At 37.0% G+C, this 24858-nt stretch overlaps 1 protein-coding gene and 1 long non-coding RNA gene across 12 annotated transcripts in view; one reads left to right on the top strand and one right to left on the bottom strand.

Moving 5' to 3' along the window:
• The window catches only part of ZCCHC14 (zinc finger CCHC-type containing 14), a 127880-nt gene that overhangs the window by 41290 nt on the left and 61732 nt on the right, over nt 1-24858 (bottom strand). For all 9 annotated transcript variants that reach the window (XR_012471645.1, XR_012471646.1, XM_074201597.1 and 6 more), the window contains one exon: nt 21644-21717. Coding sequence is in view for 7 of the 9 variants with exons in the window: in XM_074201597.1 (XP_074057698.1) it covers nt 21644-21717 (74 nt within the window). In the remaining 2 variants the exon portion in view is untranslated. The remainder of the gene's footprint in view (nt 1-21643; nt 21718-24858) is intronic.
• Nucleotides 5261-24858, top strand: part of LOC141498474 (uncharacterized) — a 97622-nt gene continuing 78024 nt past the window's right edge. For all 3 annotated transcript variants that reach the window (XR_012471653.1, XR_012471652.1, XR_012471654.1), the window contains exon 1: nt 5261-5373. This is a non-coding gene — a long non-coding RNA (uncharacterized LOC141498474). The remainder of the gene's footprint in view (nt 5374-24858) is intronic.

Genomic DNA, 24858 nt, shown 5'->3' with positions numbered 1-24858 from the left:
CCCCAAGAAGCATTATCCCTTCTGGCTCCTCTCCTCTTCCGAAGCCATAGAGTTAAAAAACTGTCAGAGTTGGCTCATCATGACCAGCTTCAAGCCCAAAGTCTTTGCTATTCTTTGGCAGCTTAGAACCATTTTTTTTTTAAAAAATGAATGTGAGAGTCAATGACAGAGCAGGCTATGTAGGCAACAAAGGTGATAATCACTAGCAACTTCATCCTCCTCCAGGTGAAGGCAGCCAGCAGGGGCAGCAGCAGCTCCGTGCTTACAATTCCTAGGAACAATGTCTCACTTTGAGGGGACCAGCCTGCTTGCACAATATACCACACCCTCATCACTATTACTCCCCTTTCACTCAACAATCTAAAAAAAAAAGGATCTTTATGACTAATTCTCTGCCTTTCCCTCTCTGCTTGACCCTGCCTGATTCCCTGTTGCATTTAATGTATCTAAGTCAATTTGTGTGTATGCAGATACATATTTAGTTTGTCCGATTCATATGAAAGTGAAGTTCATGTGCATAAACCCTAAATGCAAGTCTTTCCCCATCTTTCTCCATATTTCTAGTCATTACCTCCCTAGTGTATTCATTTTCATTTCCTTTTATTTTTTCTTTTAAGATCATCAAAATATATATTTTAAAAAATTTTTTTTAAATTTAATTTTTATTAATTTAAGGCAATGGGGTTAAGTGACTTGCCCAAGGTCACACAGCTAGGTAATTATTTCTTGTCTGAGGCAGGATTTGGACTCAGATTCTCCTGACTCCAGGGCTGGTGATCTATGCAGCCCCAAGATCATCAAAATATAACAAAACTGTTCCCACTAATGACATCAGATTTCTGAGTAGATACTTGTATATTCTATTAGAATAAAAACATCATCACAGTAAAAAATCATTTAGAATTGCTCAAATTTATTTATTTGCCTTTCTATGTTTCTCTTGACCTACTCAGTTCTGGTATCATCAGAAATACATGATTTCAGTATTTCAGTAAAGATCTATTCCCACTCTACATCCCCTCTCCCCCAATCCTCAGTAGGATTAAGCTCCGTTTATCACATTCTAAACTCTCTTCACTTTTTTAAAGTAGTAGCTGCAACTTCCTGGATTTTTTGTTTGCTTTTAACAAGGCAATGTTTTTAAGGCAAGTGACTTACTTGGGCAAGGTCACACAGCTAGCTAGTTAAGCATAAAGTGTCTGAAGCTGGGTTTGAATTCGGATCCTCCAAACTTCAGGGCTGGTGGTCTATCCACTGTGACACTAGTTTAAAACTTAATTAGGGATCCTTGGTACAGGAATTTTCTTTCTGGCTACTTATAGATCTGAAAGTTCTGGATTTGCCTATGATTTTCGTTAAGAATTTTCATTTGGCCGCCTCACACCTCTTAGACTGGCCAATGTGACCAGAAAGGAAAATGATCAATGTTGGAAGAGATGTGGGAAATCTGGGACACTAATATAATTGTTGCTGGAGCTGTGAACTCATCCACCCTTTCTGGAGAGCAATTTAGGATTATCCCCAAAGGGCAACAAAAATTGCATACCCTTTGACCCAGCAATACCACTACTGGGTCTGTATGATGAAGAGATGATAAAAAAAGGGTTAAAAACATCACTTATACAAAAATATAGCAGCCCTATTTGTGGTGGCAAAAAATTGGAAATTAAGTGACTGTCCTTCAATTAGGGAATGGCTTAACAAACTGGTATATATATGTCTTGGAACACTATTGTTCTATTAGCAAACAGGAGGGATGGGAATTCAGGGAAGCCTGGAAGGATTTGCATGAACTGATCCTGAGCAAGATGAGTAGAACCAGAAGACCATTGTACACCATAACAGCAACATGGGGGTGTATGATCAATCCTGATGGACTTGCTCATCCCTTCAGTGCAACAACCAGGGACAATTTTGAGCTATCTGCAATGGAGAATACCAGCTGTATCCAGAGAAAGAATTATGGACTTTGAACAAAGACCAAAGACTATTACCATCAAATTAGAAAAAAAAAAGCATTATTATGTAACTTTACTATCTCATACTTTTTCTTAAGGATATGATTTATCTCTCATCACATTCAACTGAAATCAATGTATAACATGGAACCAATGTAAACACTAACAGAATGCCTTCTGTGGGGGGTGGGGGGAGGGAAGCAAGAATGGGGGAAAAATTGTAAAACTCAAAATAAAATCTTTCTTTAAAAAAAATTTTCATTTGGAATTTTTCCCCAGAGATGACAAGTGAGTGTTTTTCCTGTTTTCACTTTGCCCCCCCTGGTTCCAATATGACTTCTAGGTGGTTTCTGATTATTTTTTCTTTAAAATGTTACATTTTCTGAAACATTTTTAGTCTTTTGATTTTCTATTATTTATTGTTTCATGAAGACAATGATTTCTGGTCCAATCTAATTTTCAATTGAGTATATAATTGTGTAAGGTTTATGCATTCTTCCGAATCTGTTTATTTTCCTTTGAATTATTTCTATTATCTCTTCTCATTTCAATTATGATTTAAAACCCCTTGCTTGATTCTTCCCCTCCCACCCCAAGAATTCTACATCTCAAGTATCCCTAGCTTATTTGTCTATATTAAAAACACGTATATAGATGCATATATGTATACCTACATATTATATAGAGAAATGTAGTTATTTGTGCATATATATATATATATATATGTATGTATATATAAAATGAATGTAGTATTTTTTTGTGCTTACTCATTTTTACCACCTTATTTCCTTACTTGATACTTGGGACTAGCCTCTGTGCACTTTGAGAAGAAATGTAAAGTGGGCCTTTTTAGGACATTGATCTTTATTATTTATGGTTTATGTAATATATTTGTCTATCTCAGGCGTGGCTGGCACTGGGGACTGCATTTCCATATAGTGAAGATGGAAATGGAGGTTAACCCATATTTTGAATGTTCTGACTCAGGGAATACCCCAATTGTTACTGTTATTGCCTGAACCTGACAGGTTTCTGAGCTGAGCTCTGTGTTAAAGTGCAAACTTTACTCCCAGCTGTCAACATCAGGACTAGGCTCTTTTGGCTTGTCTTGAAGTCCCAAGCTGAAAGATTTTCTTTCTGGATTCCTTTTCTAGCACTCAAGAGACTTCTAATTTTCTATTTATACCAAACTGTAAAATCCCATGAGCATATACATTTCTTGATTTGGTGGTCTGTTTAAATCTTCTGTTTTATCTATGGGAGGTGGTGTGGACTATTTTCTTTCATTCACTGCCATTTTAAGGAGTCTCTGACTTTATTTTATATTTTCAGGACTATTTCTTGTATACCACAGATTGCTTGGCTTTGTAGTTCTTTTCATTTTGTCAATTTGGTTTTATTTATTCCTTGAATCCATTTACACTTGGGGTTATGATAGTTAAGACTGGGTTTTCCTTCTTTTATTACTTTTTACCAAATACTTCTTTTAAATCAGTACTTCATCCCTGCAAAGTTTGATCACTCTACACTTTCCATATCTGGGTTAGATAGTTTAACCTGTCTTATTGAAAGCTCCTCCAATTTACTTCATGAATAAAAGAATTAACAGTGATATCTACTTTTCCTCTTTTGACTGTTCTTTTTCTCTGTCCAGTTAATTTTTCCCCTTCCACCTACAATTTCATATTTTAGGGAACATTATTTTGCTGTGTTCATTTCTTAGAAAATTCTGGTTGGCCCTCCTCCTTATCCTTTTCCTTCTAGTCTGAATTCTAGTCTAACTTAAGAGTCATATACATTTATTTGTTCCTTCTATATTTTGAGTTTCTCCTGATATTTAAAGATTAAGAACAGTACTTTAACCACTTCCTTTCTCCCATTTCTATTATTTCATGTGTAACTCTTTTTGTTTTTATTTTATTTTTTATTAAAGATATTATTTGTCTTATAATCCCCCCCCCCAGAAAGCAATCTGTCAGTCTTTGTTTCCATGTTATATATTGATCCAAATTGAGTGTGAGGAGAGAGAAATCATATCCTTAAGGAAGAGACAAGAAGTCTAAGAGGTAACAAGATCAGACAATAAGATGCTTTTTCCCCTAAATTAAAAGGAATGGTCCTTGAACTTTGTTCAAACTCCATGGCTCTTTATCTGGATACAGATGGTGCTCTCCTTTGCAGACAGCCCAAAATTGTTCCCGATTGTTGCACTGATGGAATGAGCAAGTCCCTCAAGGTTGATCATCGCCCCCATGTTGCTGTTAGGGTGTACAGTGTTTTTCTGTTTCTGAGGCTCATCTCACTCAGCATCAGTTCATGCAAACCCCTCCAGGCTTCCCTGAAATTCCGTCCCTCCTGGTCTCTAATAGAACAATAGTGTTCCATGAGATATGTCTAATTCTTGCCAATTCTCTCTTTTCTGCTGTGCCTTACTCTTGGATCTATTCATTCATGTGGTAATGATACTGGAATATAGTATGTTGGGGAGGTACCCAATGTCAAAAGTCAAAAGAACCTCTCTTACCCTAAATCTAGATCACCTTATCTCTGGTTCCATGTCCCTGCTACTTCACTAGGTGTTCATCACCCCAAAGGTCTCAAGTTTCTCTTTCACCAAGGAAGGTGATCCCTTTCTTTGAGTGACAACTGAATGTGTTGATCATCAGGTCTGTTTCTTACCACAGAACACATTTTCACACATTCCTGTCTCACTGAGGCCGATCATTTATTTCCCTTCTATTTCTTCTTTTCCAGTCCTTCTTATTCCAAAAGAGATCTTACTTTTGAAGAGAGCTACTCCTATCTGGTTCTTCGGTGGGTATGCATTCCCAACGTCCTTGTGTCTCACCACTACTCTGGAATAGGCAACTCGCCACTTTTCCCCCTCATTTGCAGTAATTAAATCTTAAGATTGTTTCCATAAAGCAGTCTTTTCTTCCTTCCAGGTTCTTTTAAAAATCTTTCACCATGAGCTCCTTTGAGGCCACGTTAATTTTTTTGTCCATCAATTCAATTCCTCCCCAACTTCCCCCTCCAAAAAAAAAGTCTTACAAAAACAAGTTTTTTTTTTTCCCGATTATTTTAGTGATCTTTCTTCTATTTCTACTGTTTGGGGAATCAGTAATTAAAATATCCTATCCACTTAATATGGTTATTTTTTGGGGGGCGGTTCATCCTTTTTGATTAGATTCATGTTCCATGGATGTCATTTAAGTTCCAACTTGTGTTCCTTTGTTTTTTTTATAATTAGAATTTTCCTAACCCATTTATTCCTTAAGTTCTTATGACTTCAGAATAATAACTGTTAGGACAAATCTTCTAGAGTGATGGTGTATATTACTTAAACAGTGAAACTTCATCAGTTCATGCCTTGGGATTTCAAACATCTCCTGATAAAGACCTGTGGATTCCTTGAGTAAGTACTTTGTTGACTTTATTTAAATGTTCTGAGAATTAATTACATACACACAATACACATTTTTTCCTCTGTTGTATTAAGATTTTTTTTTAGTTTTTTTGTAAGGCAATGGGGGTTAAGTGGCTTGCCCAAGGCTACATAGCTCAGTAATTATTAAGTGTCTGAGGCCAGATTTGAACTCAGGTACTCGGGACTCCAGGGCCAGTGCTCTATCCACTGCGCTATCTAGCTGCCCCTAAATTTTCTGAATTGTCATGGTCTTCCAAGAAAACGATAATCTTTAATTTTCTTGTCATATCCTATCTTCAAGGTCATTCATTCTCTGGTTCATGTAAAATTTAGCTGTGCTTTTAAACATGATTGTCTTTTATTTCATTTACTTATTTTCTTCAACATCTGTATTTTTCCAAACCTGTGATTTTCACTTTCAGAGTGCCTCTACTTCTTTGGAAGGAAAAGTTTTGTGTTCTGTTTTCAGTCCTGAGTTCTAACATAAAACCTAATTAAAGTATTAAAATATTTTAAGTTTTTTTCCCCTTTTAAACCATTCTGTTATTTCTTGCTATTTTACTATTAACTTCAGGATCTTGGGGATGGGGAGAATATTTATTTAGATATTTATCTAATGTTCAATTTGGTTCCAAATGTACTCTTCTAGTACAATAATATTCTAATCTATGTTTTTATACAATTTTCTGTCTTTGCTATTCCCCACTGATTTGTTTATGTGTAAGATGTTTACCTCAATTTTCTCCTTTGGTCGTTCAGCTTTTCTCTGCTGTTACCAGCTACCTTGTCTCTGGCTTCTCTCCACACCCTTTAGCACTTCCTTCCCTTTCACTGCTGCACAGACTCTTGGATAATAAGCTGGGCATCCTCAACTTCATTTTAGGAAGATATAGGGAAATGATCCAAGAATTTCTGCAGAGTGATTTTCTCTCCTCCTCTGCTAGCTATTGTCCTGTATCTACTCTTTACCCCTTTTGTTCTTATCTCTATTCTTTTGCAATTAACCTCTATATACAAGGCAGTCACAATTGATACACTACTCTCTCTCTTCTTATGGGTATAATTTAAAAAAAAATTCTCTGCAATCTGGCTTCTGACTTTATCACTTTAACTGAAATTGCTCTTTCCAAAGTTAACAAAAATCTAATCTCCAAATAAAAATAATCTTTTTCTTGATCCTCATCCTTCTTGAATTTCTGCAACTTTGACAATACTGATCACCCTCTTCTCTTTAAATTTCTGTGACACTGCTCTCCTAGTTCTCCTCTTACCTTCCTACCTGTTCTTTTTCATTTTTTTTTGCTGGTTCTTTATTGAGGTCATGTCCACCAATGATAGATCTTCTCTCAATATATTATTTCACTTGATCATCTCATCAAGCTCTGATGGATGCATTTTTCACCTCCATGCTGATGATTTTCAGATCCACTAATTTCATCCCTGATCTCTTTCCTATTTTCCAGACTTACAAATTCAGCTGCTTACTTCACATCTCAAACTAGATATCTTATAGACATCTTACATTCAACATTCAAAACAACTCCCCCCCCCCCACACTCTCCAATATTACTGTAGAGGGCACCACCATGCTCCCAATAACCAGGGCATGCAAACTAGAGATAATCTTTTATTCTCTTCTCTCTCTTACTTTTCATATCCAATGAGTTGCCAGATGTTCTTGTATCTACCTTTGTAGTACCTTATATATTTTCTCCCTTCTCACCTCCTGACACAGCAATCATTCTGATGTAGGTCTTTTTTTTTTAAGTTTGTTTTGCAAGGCAATGGGGGGAGGGGTGGGGGTGACAGAGTGGTGAGATTAAGTAACTTGTCCAGGTCACACAGCTAGGTAATTATTAAGTGTTTGAAACCACATTTGAACTCAGGTCCTCTTGAATCCAGGGCCAGAGCTCTATTTACTGCACCACCTAGCTATTCCCCAGTGTAGGTCTTTTGATTATTGAGACTACTATGGTACAATAGGCCTTCTTCAGACAAGAAGACCCGAATTCAATCTGTACTCAGACATTTAAGGAGTTATGTGATCTTGGGCAAGTCACTTAACTTTTGCCTCAATTTTTTCAAATGTAAAATGGGGATAATAATAGACCTACCTTCAGGATTGTTGTCATGATCAAATGAGATAAATGTGTATAAAGCTCTTACTACAATGCTTGACCCAGAGTAGGCTCTTTTCCTTCTTACTGCAGTAGCTTTCTGGTCTCTCTCAGTCCTCCCTTCAGCAGTCAGATTAATCTTCCTGAAGCAAAATTCTACTTCACTTTCCTATTCAATGCAAGGAGCTCCCTGTCATCTCCCTTTCAGCTTGTAAAGCCTTTTCTAGTCCAGCACTTTATCTTCTTTCTAGTCCTTTTATTTCTTCTACTCTGTGCCTCCAGGACACTGGTTTCCTTGCTCCCTACAGGACACTTCATCTTCTGAATCATGCTATTTTTTTAGTTGTTTTTTTTTTTTTGCAAGGCAAATGGGGTTAAGTGGCCACACAGCTAGGTAATTATTGTCTGAGGTCAAATCTGAACTCAGGTTCTCCCGACTCCAGGGCCGGTGCCTTATCCACTGTACCACCTAGCCGCCCCATGAATCATGCCATTTTCACTGACTCTACCTCAAGCTTGAGACCTTCTCATCCCTCCTTTTTGCTGTTTATTTTCTGTGAAGTCTTAGCTAAAACATCACCTTTGGCAAGAAGCCTTTCTCAATTCTCCTGCATGCAAATACCTTCCCTTTGCAGATCATCCTCACCTGATTCTGTACCCAGATGGTTTGTACATCCAGGTATCTAGTTACCCAGTTAAAAGCATACAGGTGGCTAGGTGGTGAGGTGGATAGAGCACTGGCCCTGGAGTCGGGAGAACCTGAGTTCAAATCTGGCCTCAGACACTTAATAATTACCTAGCTGTGTGGCCTTGGGCAAGCCACTTAACCCCATTGTCTTGCAAATAAAAAAAAAGGGTTACAGGTATGCAGCTAAATAGAAGATCAAGAACTTGTCTTGTCTTTGATCTTTTTGTCTGTATTGGCTCTTGGCATTCAACTGGCTTGCCTGTCAGCCTGAAGGTGGAACACCTCCTCTCCCAGAGGCAGCAGCTCTGTCTTACTTCCACCTTGTGATTCAATCTGCCAGAATCTTGTCTTCTAACCTTCCCTTTAGTCTCTGTATCTTGGTTTCATGGACTGAGTATAACCGGGGGAAGGGGAGAAGAAGTGGGAGGGGCCAGCTGCAGTACTCTCCTAGCCCCAGACTGAGGCTGTTTGCACTCCTGGGGATTGATTGTAAAGTGTGTTGGGGGTGGAATGGGAAGGTTGAAGAGAAGCTCTAAGTTTCTAAGCTTTTCAGTTATCATTTTATGACTTTTTACCTTGGATAATTGTGTATTCAACTTTTTTTTTAAAGTTTTTTGGAAATGGTAAAATTTGCATAAAACAACTTCTGGAATCTTGCTGGTTATAGCTGTATCACTTTTATAAACTAGAGAGAATCCTTCCTGAATCCCTGTTTAGTTTCTTTTAAAGACTTTTGTTGTTGTTCTGTATCCAAGAAATATCGCATATTAGCATTTCTAAATATTCAGAATATAAAAATATGGTTATACACAATAAGTTGAATTTCATATGGTTTGTATTTTTAAGATATAATAAACTCACATTAATGTCAAAGCTGTTCTGTGTCTTTCTGAATTCTCAAATTTTGTTCTGTGCATTAAAAAATTAATAAAAATTTAAAAACGAATACATTTTCTACTCATTTCTCTCACAACAGCATTCTTTCCTTAAGAATGTTCATTTCAGGGGCAGTTAGTTGGAGCAGTGGATAGAGCTCTGGCCCTGGCAGCAGAACAGACTTCAAACCCAGCCTCAGACACTTAATAATTGCCTAGCTGTGTGACTTGGGCAAGTCACTTAACTCCATTGCTTTAAATTTAAAAAAAATTTTTTTTAAAAGAATGTTCATTCCACAGAGCTCACTACTCATTGAGTTAACAACTTGCAAAGTTGGACATCTTACAAAAAAAAAAACTTTGAACAGAATCAGTGAATTATAAACATTCCTAATAAGAAATTAAAAGTCAAATAGAGATTTTTTAAAAATCTTTTTGTTTTGTTTTCGATTTTTTTTTTCTTTGGTAAGGCAAAGTTAAAGTGACTTGCCCAAGATTACACAGTTAAGTAATTAAGTGTCTGAGGTCACATTCAAACTCAGGTCCTTCTGACTCCAGGACCAGTGTTCTCTCCACTATGCCACCTAGCTACCCTACAGATTTTTTTTTTTTAAAGAGAAAAACAATAGACAAAAGAAACTTAAGGAATGTAAGTTAGGGCTCAACATTAAATGCTGTACAAATCTGAAAAGGAAGAGACTCATTTCTAAAAATAAAGTAACACATAAATCAGAGGATCAGAAATTTGAAAAAAGTCTAGGAGAAAGGGAGTTTGAAGAGGAGGATAAACTATTTCTTCTGGAGAAAAGATTAAAAATTTCTTGACATAGAAAGATGGTAGATCACAGGTGAAGAATGAAGAATTTGCTAACAGATATGGTCAATGTATTAATATGTTTTGCTTAATTATATTTCTTTACAAGGGAGGGTTCTATGACATGAAATGTAAGTCATAGAGAAACTAATAGCAAGGTTTAAAAAAGCAAATTTTTTTAGAGTTCTGGAGTTTGAATAGACTGCAAGCTCAAAGCTGTTTTTTAAGGTATTATGAAATGCCGCCTCTTGGCATTATTAATAATAACATTTTAAATTCAAAATCCAATTAATTTTGATTGGCAAGCACTGTTTATTTATACAAAATGTTTTGGATTTACTGATTCATGAATGGATCCCCATTTTTTCCTAATGCCCTCCCCATCTCAGTGATACAAGAAAAAGAACACATTTGTAATTTACTTTAATATCATGGAATTATTTTTGTCCTCTTGGAATGGTTCTACATTCCAAAAGCAAAGTGAATTAAGAATGTATTTGGCTGTGGCACATATTGTACTGAAACTATCTCAGAAACTTCTACAACAAAATGTTTCCTATCAACAAATTCTTTAATTCTTATTGCTCTAAATCCATGCTTCTAGGACCTCTGGGCGGGGCGGGGGGGGGGGGGTTTCATAGTTATAGTTATCTCAGATTAGAGGCCCATTCTTTTTTTTTATCCATTCAATTAGACAACATTATTAGTTATCTGTTTTGGCAAGCATTGGCTTTTATAGTTTCTCTTTACATTGTAAAACCTTTTTTTTCTTTCTTCTTTTATTTACTCCCTAGTAACCATTTCATATTCTAATGAAACATCATTTTAGTCAATTGAAAGAGAAGACAACTACTCCAATCGAAGATAATGGATTGTAGGATAAACATCAATCTTGGATTTTACACTTAAAGCCTCAACAAAACAGTCTAGAGAGCTGTTAATGACTGCAAACCACTTTTTTTTGGGGAGAGTTAATGAGGATTAGTAGAACATGGAGTTAGAAATACCTAAATTTTAAATCTTACTTCTGATACACTAATTAACAATGTGATCATCATCATTTAGGTTTCCTAGGCCTCAGTGTAGTCATCAATAAAAAGGGGATGACAATAACACTTGTGGTACCAACATGACATAATTGTTAAGTTAAAATAAGATAATTCATGAAAAGTCCAAACGTCAAGACACTATATATTAACAATTATTATTTTGTTTTCTCTATATTTATATTCTTTTTTTTAATTGAAATTTTTATTTTATTTTTTCAATAACATGCAATGGTATTTTTTCACAACATTTATCCATTTGCAAATTTATGAGTTCCACATTTTTCTACCACTTCCCTTCCCTCCTCCCTCCACATGGTGGCTAAACAGTCTGATAAAAGTTGTGCAAGTACATTCGTGTTTAACGTATTAGTAATGTTGTGAAAGAGTAATCAGAACTAAGGGAAATGAAAAAAAAAACCATGACCAAGGGAAAAACCTAAAAGAAGTCTAAAAAAAAAAGAGTGACTATAGTATGCATTTAGAATCCATGGTTTTTTTTTTCCTGGATGTGGATGGCAATAAATATAGCAGGACTCTCAGGGTTGTCCTTGATCTCTGAAATGTTGAGAGGAGCTGCATCCATCATAGCTGATCATCTCAAGTGTTTTTGTTAATGTGTACAATGTTTGTTTGGTTCTGCTTACTTTATTCAGCATCAGTTCATGTGAGTCTTTTCATGCTTCTCTAAAGTCTGACCACTCCTAATTTCTTATGGAACAATAGTACTCCCTAACATTCATATAACATAACTTGTTTAGTTATTCCCCAATTGATAGGTGTCCCCTAAATTTCCAAGAACTGCTATCAATATTTTTGAACATGTGATTTTTTCCTATTTTTTTTTAATGATTTCTTTGGGATATAGATCTAGTATTGGTATTTCTGGGTCAAGGGGTATTATCAATTTTATTGCTCTTTGGGCATAGTTCAAGATGTATTCTGTGATTCTATAAAAATGGGGTTAACCACACTAAGAGACTTCATAGCTATTATATGACAAAAGATCAGAATGTTAAAAAGAAGCAGAAACTTTGAAGAAAGGTTGATTTCAAATTATTTAGAAAACTGGGGGGGGGGGGCAAAAGGTAGTGTGAGAAGGGCAACTGGATCTATCACCATTCTGATACTAGTTTTCTAAAAAAATCCGTAAACTATTTACAATCATGTCAAAGAATGCTCCAAACCACTAATAAGAGATTGCACATCAAGCTAACTCATATTTTATCTTACACAGCAAAATGGGAAAGATGATAAAAGGGGATAATACATAAAGGGATTATAGGAAGATGGGTACACTAATGTCCTCATTATAGCTGTGAATTGTATCAACTAAACTGGAATTAGAAGAAAGTTATTAAAATGGCTGTATTTTGTGATACAGATATCTGTGCAGCACATACCCCTAAGACAACAATTTTAGTATTAGATTGGCAACAAAGTATTAGGGTATATTAATTTTATGGAATGCTGAAAATGATGAATCATATAATGAAAATAGGCAGCAAGATGATACAGTGGATAGGTACTGGTCCAGAATGAGAAAGACTCATCTTCCCGAGTTCAAATCCCACCTCAGACATTTATTAGCTATGTACTCCAGGAAAGTCACTTCACCCTGTTTGTCTCAGTTCCTCATCTATGAAATGAACTGGAGAAAGAAATAGCAAACCATGCCAGTGTCTGTGCCAAGAAAACCCCAAATAGGGTCATGAAGAGTTGGACATGACTGGAAAATAACTGAACAACAAATAATGAATACAGAAAAAGAGGAGAAAGACTTACTTTGAAAACATAACCAATTATAATAACTATTAACAGAAAGAACAGTATAACAATCTTATTAATTGTTACATAAATTATAATAGTCAAACTTTGCCTCAAAAAGTGCTAAGGAAATTGTCTCTTCTCACTATCTTTAGACATGCTAGGGATCATTCAATATGTAGTTTAGTTTTTCCTATGGGTTTCCTCTTCTTTTTTAAAATATTTTTTAAAATTTTATTTTATTTAAGGCAATGGGGTTAAGTGAATTGTCCAAGGTTACCCAGCTAGGCAGTTATTAAGTGTCTGAGGCCGAATCTGAAATCAGATCCTCCTGACTCCAGGGCTGGTGCTCTATCCACTGCACCACCTAGCTGGCCCTTCCTCTTTCTTCTTAAAAAAATTCTTTATGCAAGATAGCTATTTGGGAAGCAGAATTATAGAGATATACTGGTAATGGAGATGATATTAAAGACAAATGAAAATTTTGAGATTTTCTTGGGGGGGGGGAAGGGGATATAATGACTCAATTTTCTGTTATTGGCAATGACCGAACACATAGCAGTAACACTCATATTATCTTGTCACTATGACAAACTCATCTCAAGAGACATTAAAAACATAGTAAAAACCAACAATGTATTTAAGAATCCAATTTTTATGTTGTTAGATAAGAAGATCCTTCCATTTTCAAAAATATTCTGAGGGGAATGGAAAGCTACTGATAGTGTTATTTCACAAGATTGGGAACTCCTCTAGTGAATAAAGTCTCCCTACCAAAGCAGAGAGACAAATGTTATGCAACTTATAGACTTGGTTGCCTGGGACACCAAGGGGCTGACAATCAACTTAATTAATATTTATTAAGCACCTACTATGTTCCAGGTAAATATGCTAAGTGCTGAAGACAAAAAAAAAAAAGGCAAAAAACACTCCCCACCCCACAAAGTTTATAATCAGTGGGAATGACAACATAACAGGAAGAAATACAAAAGAGCAGCAACCAGTACTAAGAGTAGCTGGGAAAGGCTACTTGTAGAATATGGTGTTTTAGTTGGAACTCAAAGAAAATCAGGGAATAAAGTAGACAGAGGATAGAGCCAAGAGACAGATGGTCTTGTTGGTGAAATAAGCAGAGGCCAGGGCACTAGATCAGAGCCCAGAGCAGGGAAGATGGTAGAAGAGGATCCGATTACAAAAGGTTGCAGAGTACTTTCTTTCTTTTTTTTTTTTAAAGGTTTTTGCAAGGCAAATGGGGTTAAGTGGCTTGGCCAAGGCCACACAGCTAGGTAATTATTAAGTGTCTGAGGCGGTCTGATTTGAACCCAGGTACTCCTGACTCCAAGGCCGGTGCTATATCCACTACACCAACTAGCCCCACCCCCCACCCCCCGCAGAGTACTTTCTATCTGATGAGACACTAGAGTTCGTTGAGGGGCAGTGTGGTCAAGAGACCCGACTGGATTTGGGCTTCTTGCCATCCTTGGACTGGGTGACCCTGAAGTGGGCAGAGTCATGCAGCTGCCAAACAGTGTCAGGGTCTGTGACCAGTGCAAGGACAGGAGGCCTTTGTAATTACTTTCTGCTGGGTCCCCTCATCATCACTGGTGTGAGAGGACCTGTGCTTCAGGAAAAATAAAAGGGGGAATGCTTGAGATCTGATTCAAAGGTGAGACTGACAGGTCTTGGCAATAGTTTAAATATGGGGGGTTCCAAGTGAGAGTCTGGGGGAGGAAGCTGGGTGCTCTCTAACTAGACATCCAGGTCAAGATGTCTGAAAGGAGATGAGAGCAGCAGACTGGGACAGGATATGTTTGAAACTCATCAGCACAGAGAAGGTAATTAAATCCATAGGAGCTAATGAGATCACCAAGTGAAAGAGTATAGAGGGAGAAGAGAAGAGAGTGTGAGGACAGAAGCCTGAGGGACACCTGAGAGGGCATGATATGAAATAGGATTCAGTAAAGGAGAAAGAGAAGGAAAGGTTATAGAGTTAGAAGAAAAACCAAGAAAACCAGGGAGGTGTCTTCAACACTGAGAGGGGAGAGAACATCAAGAAATGATCTGTGATCATTTGACATTTAGCAGTGTCAAAGGCTGTAGAATAGATAAGGAAAACAAAGACTGAGAAAATATCATTCAATTTAACAACTAAGACATCATTAGTAACTTTAGAGAGAGCAGTTGCAGTGGAATGATAAGGCTGAGAGCTAGATTTTAAGGAGTTAAGAAGAGAGTAGAGGAGAAAAAATGGGGGCACCTATTGTAAATGACCTTTTTTTGAGGAGTTTAATAAAAAGTGCAGAAGACACAGACAATAATTAGCAGGGATGGAAAGATCAAAGATTTTTTTTTTGTTTTATTTTGCTTTGAAAATAAAACACAGTTGTAGGCTTTAAGAAATGAGCTAGAAGATAGTTAAAGAGCTTGAAAATTAATGAACAAATGGGGATGAAAAACATTTTGCTGGAGATGAAATGGAATAGGATCACTTGAATAGGTTAAGTGTGGTTAGCCCTGGTAAGAAATAAGGCTACAATTGAGCTGAGGGAGGGGAGTGAAGAGAGACTGCAGAGCTCTGTCCTCTGGCCCTGGGAACAGGACTCTGAGGCTCTGACCACATTCAGATCCTGATCGCAGTCTAGGCCCCCCCCATAGAACAGCAGGGCCCCCCCACCTCAGCCCCTTGGCAGAGGGGGGCGCATATGGTCATTCACAGACCAGGAGAAAGGACAGAGCCTCACACACTGAGATCCTTGTGGGGGTGTCCCAAAAGCTCAGGAAGCACCCCAAAACCAGGCTCAGGCTGGGAAAATGAGCAAGCAGGGAAATAAGAGGAAGACCATTGAGAAATATTTTGCATATGAGCCCAAGAAGGATCAAAATACCCAGTCTGAAGATGAGGAAGCACAAGCTCCTACATCTAAAGACTCCAAGAAAAACAGAAATTGGGTTCAGGCTATGACAGAGCTCAAATAAAGACTTTGAAAATCAAATGAGGGAGTTGGGAAAAAAACCGGGAAAAGAAAGGAGAGAGATGCAGGAAAAACACGAAAATGAAGTCAGCAGCTTAGTCAAGGAAATCCAAAAAAATGCTGAAGAAAATAGCATGCTAAAAACCAGCTTAGGTCAAATGGATAAAACAGTTCAAAAAGTTATGGAGGAGAAGAATGCCTTAAAAAGCAAAATTGGCCAGATGGAAAAAGAGATAAGAAAACTCTCTGAGGAGAACAAATCCTTCAGACAAAGAATAGAATTCAGGGAGGTTGATGAATTAACCAGAAATCAGGAATCAATACTACAAAACCAAAAAAAAAAAAAAATGAAAAATTAGAAGAAAATGTGAAATATCTCATTGAAAAAAACAACTGATATGGAAAACAGACTTAGGAAAGATAATTTAAAAATTATTGGAATACCTGAAAGTCAAGATCAGGAAAAGAGCCTTGACATCATTTTCAAAGAATTACTATAGGAAAATTGCCCTGATATCCTAGAAGCAGATGGCTAAATAGAAATGGAGAGAATCCACCGATCCCCCCAAGAAAGAGACCCCAAAAAACCAACCCCCTAGGAATATTATAGCCAAGTTCCAGAACTCCCAAGTCAAAGAGAAAATATTACAAGCAGCCAGAAGGACACAATTCAAATATCATGGAACTGCAGTCAGGATCACACAGGACTTAGCAGCAACTACACTGGAAGCTCATAGGGCTTGGAATACAATATACCGGAAGGCAAAAGAGCTTAGAATGCAGCCAAGAATGAACTACCCAGCAAGGCTGAATGTCCTCTTCCAGGGAAAAAGATGGAATGAACCAGGGGGATTTCAAAGGTTCCTGTTGGAATGGCCAGAGCTGAACAGAAGGTTTGATCTTCAGATACAGGACTCAGATGAAACATGGAGATTGGAGGAGAGGGGGGAAATATGAGGGACTTAATGAGGATGAACTGCATGTATTCCTGCATAGAAAAATGACACTGATAATACTCATATGAACCTTCTCAGTTAATAGAGCAGGTAGAGGGAGCTTTTATAGTTGAAGCACAGGAGAAAGCTGAATTCGAAGATAAAATATGGTGTAAAAATGGAGTCAATAGAAAAAAAAGGGAAATGGAATGGGAGGAAAGAAAAAGGAGAGGGGGAATAGGCCAAGATATTTCATATAATAAGTTTTTTTCTTTATTACAATGAGCTATTGCAATGATATGGAAGAGGGGAGGCAAGGGGGAATGAGGGAACCTTTGCTCTCATCAAAGATGGCTAGGAGAGGAAACAGCAAATATACTCAATGGGGTATAGGCATCTGGAGTAAGAAGGAGGGGGGAGCAGGGGGAAGGGGTGGGGATGTGAATAAAGGAGGAGAGGATGGACCGTGGGGGGAGAGTGGTCAGATATAACACATTTTCTTTTTTACTTCTAGCAAGGGGCTGGGATTGGAAGACCTGGCCAGGACCACAGGGCCAGGTGGATGCTGGGCCTAAGGGGTAGTATGGGGGCTCGGGGGCTCTTGGCCCCAGGACCAGGGATCTGTCTGCTGAGCCACTCAGCGACCCTACAGCAGAGTCAGAGTGAAAGGAGAGAGAAAATAGAGTACATGGTAGTGGAGAAATAAGAAAGGAGGGAGTTATGATCAGCAATGGCAACACTGGAAAAACATGGAAGCAACTTTTGCGATGGACTTAACATAAAGAATGCAATCCACCCATGACAGAGTTGTTGGTGAGGGAACAAAGACTGAAGCACATTTATTATTATTATTATTATTATTTGGGGGAGGGTGCAGGGCAAATGGGGCTGGCCTGCCTGGGGCTGCATAGCAGGGTGATCTTTGGGTGTCTGAGGTCGGATTTGGACCCAGGTGCTCCTGACTCAAGGGCCAGTGCTCTGTCTGCCACCCAGCCACCCCTACTATGATTACTATTTTATTTTATTTTGGGCCTTTTTTCCCCCCTTCTTTTTGGTTTTTGCAGGGCAGTGGGGATCGGGTGGCTTGCATGTCACATGGCTGGGTGACTGTTGGGTCTACGGGGCTGGATGTGGGCTCGGGCGCTTGTGGCTCCAGGGCTGGTGCTTCGTCCATTGAGCCACCTGGCCATACCTACAATTATTACTATTATTTTTTTAATTTTAATTTTTTTCTCTCCCCTTTACTTTATCGCCCAAGCAAGTCTATATTCATGGGGGGAGGGGTATTTTGTTTACTCTTAAACAAGAATATTTTATTAATGTAAAAAAAATTTGTACAAAATGAGAATTAAAAATAAAATAAAATTTCATGTATATATATATTATATATATAAATACTATTTGTAAAAATTGTTTAAAAAAATGAGACTACTTTATCAGGTGAGGTAAGAGTGAAGAAAGACAGTGGCAGAAGGCCCATAAGTTATAGAAGGTGAGGAAGAGGGCAGAAGAGGGAGTTGATGGCAAATGGCCTCAATTTTTTTCTGTAAAATATGAGACAACATTCTCTGAGAGAATGGGGGGTTGGGAACATGCAAAGTTTGAGAAAAAATAAGAAGGTTTGGAAGAAATGGTATGGAGAGTTAGACAGATGATAAGAAAGGTATACAGGAAGACTGCCTAGCAACGGTGAGGAAGGGCTCAGTTGAGGTTGTATAACTTAGATCTATAGTGGACTCAGAATGGTTAAGTGATTTTCTCCACCTTTCTTCAGTAGCATGGATGTAGAAACAAAGGTAGTAAATGGTGGGAATGATCTAAGTCTGAGGCTTGGCAAGGGCAATATGACTTAGGCTATGGATTCAAGAGATGAGGATAGTGTGGAGTTGAACCACTTCACAAAGAGGCAAAGAGGAAAAAGTGATCAATGTAGAGAGAATAGAGGTACAAAAGGGCTGGAGGTCATGGTAAGGAAGAAGAGAAGGGTTGTTATTAACAGAAGATAGAGGGAAAAGTGAAAACCTAAGAAGTTGTGTTAAGATAAAAGGGATTTCAGAATTCTTAAACAAGAAATATATCTGTAAGTTGATCTGTAAGTGGCAAAGTCAAGAGTATGACCGTCTTTGTTTGTGGCTGAGGTAGGGTGGAGGAGTAGTTTGTGAAAGGTGATCAGGTTGAGGAAGTGAATGGTTAGGATATTTGGGAATCAATACATATGTTGAAGTCTCTTAGTATGAGAACAAAAGCTGGAGAGAACTATAAGCTATATGCTAAACTTACTGAGGGAGGAAGCAGAGTGACTGGGATGGAAGTTTGTAGACAACATCTTTCAGGATTTTGATTGAGTGGTAGATTTCAATATATCATGAACCTCAAAGGAGGAGTTTACTGAGTAATGGAGGTAGAGATTAAGTAACCTGGTCAGAGTCACACAAACAATAGGTTTGAGAAGTGGGACTTTAATTCAAATTTTCCCCATTTAACGTCAACTCTCTATCGAATACATTGTGCCTCTCCAAATGTGATGATGTAAATAGTTATATTCTCCAATGACTTAGAATGATTCATCAATAAATATAATTCATAACTTTAATTACATTTGGATTAGTTCAGGTTGTTTCCCAAAACCAAAAATTTAGAGATTTATACACTAAATGATCACCAACTTTATCACATAAAGCAACAGTTCCTTTATCAGGCACTGTTAAGAAGATAATAATCGATGGAAGTTTTCCAAATAAATAAAACTATCCCACATAAACACAAAACTTTATTTAAAATGCTACTTTTATGAATACCTTTTGTTTTTTACATCTTTGTTTTCAACCCTATAACTCCCCAACCTCTATTTACTAAGTCATTCAAAATAACAAAGATTGAAAAAAGAAACAAAACACAAGAACCATTTCTATAAATATATGCAATATTTCTCATGCATAGATTTCTGCCAACTATTGTCTGTGGTCAAGTTTAGTCAATATAATTACACAGTATTCAGTACCCTTTTTCTTTTCTTTACATGTTCATAACTGTAGTAATGGTATATATATATATATCTTATCTAGGTTTCCTATCTCACTTTCCATAAGTTCAAGTAAACTATCCTATTTTTCTCTGAAATGTTCACATGTGCTATTTCTTATAATACAGGAATGTTCCATAAATATACCTCAATTAATTTAGTTAGCCCCCAAATGATAGGAATCTATTTTTTTCAGGTGTTGGGTTTTTTTAATCTCAAAAAGTGCTTTTTTTTTTTAGGTTTTGTTTTTTTTTGTAAGGCAAATGGGGTTAAGTGGCTTGCCTAAGGCCACACAGCTAGGTAATTATTAAGTGTCTGATACCGGATTTGAACCCAGGTACTCCTGACTCCAGGGCCGGTGCTTTATCCACTGTGCCACCTGGCTGCCCCAAAAAGTGCTTCTTTATGGATATTTTGGTGTATATAGAAACTTTCTGACTTTGACCTCTTTGGGGTCAATGGATTAAAGGGAATGAACATTTCCATAATTTTCCTCAAAACAATTCAAACTGTTTTCCAGAATGACTAGATTTATAACTTACCAAGAGTGTATTAGCGTATTTATCTTTTTCTAGTATCTATAACACTGACATTTTATCATCTTTGATAATTTGCTGACCTTGCCATCTTAAAAAAAGTATATGGAAATAGAATTTAACTTTTTCTTGATGACTTTGAGGTTATGAACATATATAACTGTACTTTGCTATACTGAATTAACCATCATATTTCTTTAACATAGCAGCCTCGTATTCAGGAGTTTTTAGAAGTGAAAACAGGAGCTTCCCATAGTAGTGGCCTCTTAATGATAGCAAGATTAGTCATTCATACCTGGCTTAAAAGATCAGAGAAGGCAAAATTAGACAAATTACTAAAAGCTCAAAACTTTGCTCTAATCTACCTATCAGTGAATTATGTGACTATGATGATTTGATCTACTATATAAACTATACAAAAGTATCTAATTTTATTCTCATAGTTTCAATATTTTTATATTCCTCAATATGAGCTTAAATCATTCTCAAAGATTTTAATGAATCAACAAGGTCAGTACTTACTGGTCAACATCTCTACCCAAGAAAGAACTATGCCTCTCCTCTTTTTAGAAAACAGGCTTACCAAACACTGTGTGTGTGTGTGTGTGTGTGTGTGTGTGTGTGTGTGTGTGTGTATGCACGCGCGTGCGTCTCTCTCTTTCTCTCTCTCTCTCTCTCTCTCTAAGGCACAGGCAGGGGAAGCTGCGAGAGAGGAAGGGGAATAAGACTTTCAATAGAAGTCTCCCATGGGTCAGGCACTATGCGCTATATTATGTTATTTGCTTATCCCAACATGAATTCCAAAGTGGTTAAAAGAGTTGATGAAATAGCTGTAGCTACACATGGCATCTATGGTAAAAGTTGGTTAGGGTATTAGGTGACCCTGAAAATGTCCAAGAGTTGGTAATCTGCTTAAAAGAGAGCAATACCCAGTGGAGGACAAGCAGAAAGCAATGCTCATTGAGAGCAGGTCAGGCAAAGAGAAGATGACATTAGGAGAAGATGCTGGCAGTTCTGAAGGATCAAATATGTAGGCAGTGTAGGCTGATTCCCCATATATATGCATTTCTTCATATTCCCATGTGTCTATGTCCCTCATGAGCAAGGTCCTCTCTTCCAACTGTGTACACTATAACTGTGAGAAAGTAAGCTCATGGCTTATTGGGGAGGAGTTATAATTAGGGAGAAGATATTCTATGGTGATTTAACTTACATCACCATTTAATTAAAATGTTTTTGTTTTGATCAATGTGTGTCATCCTATTTACTGATTAAAAAGTAAAGTACATTAGTAGAAGATAAGGAATTATGATTTGGAGAAGATTCTGAGCCATAAGATAATTAGAATTTGGGGATTTTAACTGGGGGCTCAGAATGTGGGAGGTCCCATGAGATATATACTAAAATTATTGTACTGTTAATCTTTGTGAAGTCCAAAAAAATACTTTCCTTATAATTCTGAACAAAGGATAATTTAAAACCTTACCTCAAAGGAACATTCAACATTTCTTTCATTTTTCTTATGCGATAATCCCTTCAGTTCTATCTTTTCAACACTTACTGCAAAAGAAAAACATCCTGAAATTAAACTGATGCACAGTAATAATTTTATTAACTACCTGGCTTTCAGAAATTTTCAAAAGAAGGCTCAAAGTGATCAATAAGTTACTTTTTGTTGTTCAGTCATTTTCAGTTGTCTCCAGTTCTGTGTGACCTCATTTGGGGTTTTCTTGACAAAGATACTGCAATGGTTTGCCATTCCTCCTCCAGCTCATTTTATAGATGAAGAAATCAAAGCAAAGAGGGCTAAGTGACTTGGCCAGAGTCACACAGCTAGTAAATGTCTGAAAACAGATTTAAACTCATGGATATTAGGTCTTTTTGATTACAGGCCTATTGCTTCTATGCACTGTGCCATTTAACTGTCCCAAAAAGTTAAAACCTACTCTATAATTTTTAAAAAAAAACATTCAGGAATTAATGACCCTAAGTGGAGAGAAGTAAGACATGTAATATATCAAGTATCAGAAAATATGCAGGAGAAGCAATGATAGAGTGAGCTGGGAAAAGAATGGAAAAAAGAAAGATAAAGTAGCAACTTTGAATCAATAAAAATTTAAAAATCACCACCTCAGTAATATAACTTATGTATATCCAGGAAAATAATGGGATAGTTCTCAGTAGCCCCAAAATGTGGCATTAATAATGATGTCATCTTTACTGGAAGCAACAGTAACAAGGATCCTATTTGTGAAAAGACAGGCAAGGATTTGCTTAATATTGCATTTATAATACAAGGAAGCAAAAAATTCTAAATTTTAAAAGAATTATTAAATTATTAAAAAGAATTTTTAAATAAGCACATACAAATGAAAACAGCTTTCCTAAAAATATAAGCAACAATTATAACATTGCAGAACTACTCATAAAGGACATATGCTCCTTGAGAGTCTTACCTGCTGCTTTTCTAGTTCTGTACACAATGGACTTTACATCCCAGTTTTCCCTAGCATGGTGCAGCTGCACTGGCCCTCTTGAGGTTCCTCACACATATTCATCTCTTAGCTGTGAATCTTTACACTGGATTTTTTTTTGTTTTTGTTTTTGTTTGTTAGGTTTTTGCAAGGCAAATGGGGTTAAGTGGCTTGCCCAAGGCCACACAACTAGGTAATTATTAAGTGTCTGAGACCGGATTTGAACCCAGGCACTCCTGACTCCAGGGCCCGTGCTTTATCCACTAAGCCACCTAGCTGCCGCTCGATATTTCCCCACCCTCAACCCATGTATATACCTGCCCTCACCTCAACCTCATAGAATCTTTTATTTCCTTCACAAAAGATGCAGAGAGTATAAACAGGAAATAGGAATTAATCTCCCAGGGAAAAGGGAAAGTGTCTACCGAAAAAGGCCTCTTGCAGAATGTAGAATCTGAGCTGAACCTTAAAGGAAGCCAGGGATGCCAACAAGCAGAGGGGAAAAGCGAGAATTTCTCATAATGGGCATGAAATGAAAAGGCAGGGTTTCACTTAATTATGTGAAGAAAAGCAAGTAGGTCAGTGCTGCTGAAATTCAGAATATGCACAGTGCTAGGCATTCCCAATTAAAGAAAAAGATACGACCCTTTAGAATCTGATCAAAAATTCATTTTGAGTTCACTGTGGTACATGGCATTAATATGTTTTTCTAAATTTAATTTCTACCCAATGCTTTCCAGTTTAAGTTCATGTCATAAAGGGATTCCTCCTGGTAATTTATTTTCAGAGGTTTACCAAACACAGAGACATTTTTGACTGTATTTGTTTCTTGCTTTGGTCATGTCATTTTACTGAGATGTTTAAAAATTTTTTTTAACCTATACTGAATAATTTTGATGACTCTTTTCTGAGAGTCTGTAATCCTATTATTCTTTTATCCACCTGATTAAAACGAATTCTATTAATACTAATAAACAGATTAATGAACAGACAGCAACGTAAGACTATCCCAATACCCTAAATCAATAGCAACAACCAAAAGAAGTTAAGACACTGCTTTGGCCATTTGATCTCTTTGTCAAGTAAAAATTTATGAAAAAGTCATCAATAGCTGTTTAGAAGACAAATTTGTATTGTGGAATTTTAGGTGGGGGAGAGAGCAAGCAATTACTAAGAGCCCACATATTTAGAGCAAATATCTCATTTGCTTCTCCTAACAACCCAATGACAGATGTCATTATAATAATAATAATAATTATTATTATTATTATTATCATCCCTATTTTACAGTTGAGGACACTGAGTCAAGAGATTAAATGACTTGCCCAGGGTCAAAAAGCCAGTTTTGAGCCTTCTGGAAGAAAATGTGCAATGCCACCTTTTTTATAAAACTGCAAAAAGCAGTAGAGAAAAAAGTTATACTTACAGAAACTTCACACAAAGATTAAGTTGAACCAAACCATCTCTTAAGACATTTGAAAATGAAACTGGAAAAAGCAACACAAAGATAACAATTTATCCCCTCAAATTCTTTTCTCATTTATGATAGTAGTGTTACCACCTTTGGACTCTAATATCAGAGTCCTAAAAAGCTGCAGGAAAAGGAACAGTAGATGTAAAGACAATCAAGAAGAGAACAGCAAGCTGTACTGGACACAGGATTTATATTGAAGGTACCAAAAGATAGATTCTCAAAATATCTGAAAGAAGGGAGAATACCAAATGTTTGGGAGAAAAAATTTAACACTGCCTAAAAAATAGACAACTGAGAAAATTTAACCCCATTTGACCCATACTTTTTCATCTCCACAAAAACAATGAAATAATCTATCTGTATTTTGAAGGACTTGTCATTGAAGGTTTGAGATGAGACTTTTGTAAACTACACTGTAAAGGTGGAGCAAAGATAGCAGGAATGATAAGCTTTCCAATCCATATAGAATTGCCTACATACAGAACAATAATTCATCAAATCCAAAAAAGTCACACTGAGTCATTTTTTTAAACCAGTCCAGCACAGGGAAGCAGACAAGGAGATATGCCTGACATATCCACATACAGGGAACTGCACCAGCAACAGGTACCAACTGGAAGCTTTATAACCCAGAACATAGTTTTGGGGCACAGACTCAGGATGAACAGGAAAAGGGGAGCTATATGTAGAACTGAGCATTTTCAGGTAGGCAGGCCCTGGGCAGTTCAATTAAGAAAGGATGTTTAGAAGGTG

This window comes from Macrotis lagotis, chromosome 1 (assembly GCF_037893015.1).
Source record: "Macrotis lagotis isolate mMagLag1 chromosome 1, bilby.v1.9.chrom.fasta, whole genome shotgun sequence".
Taxonomy (NCBI): Eukaryota; Metazoa; Chordata; class Mammalia; order Peramelemorphia; family Peramelidae; genus Macrotis; species Macrotis lagotis.
Note: the sequence above shows the minus strand (reverse complement) of the source record. Positions and strands in the feature narration are given on the sequence as shown.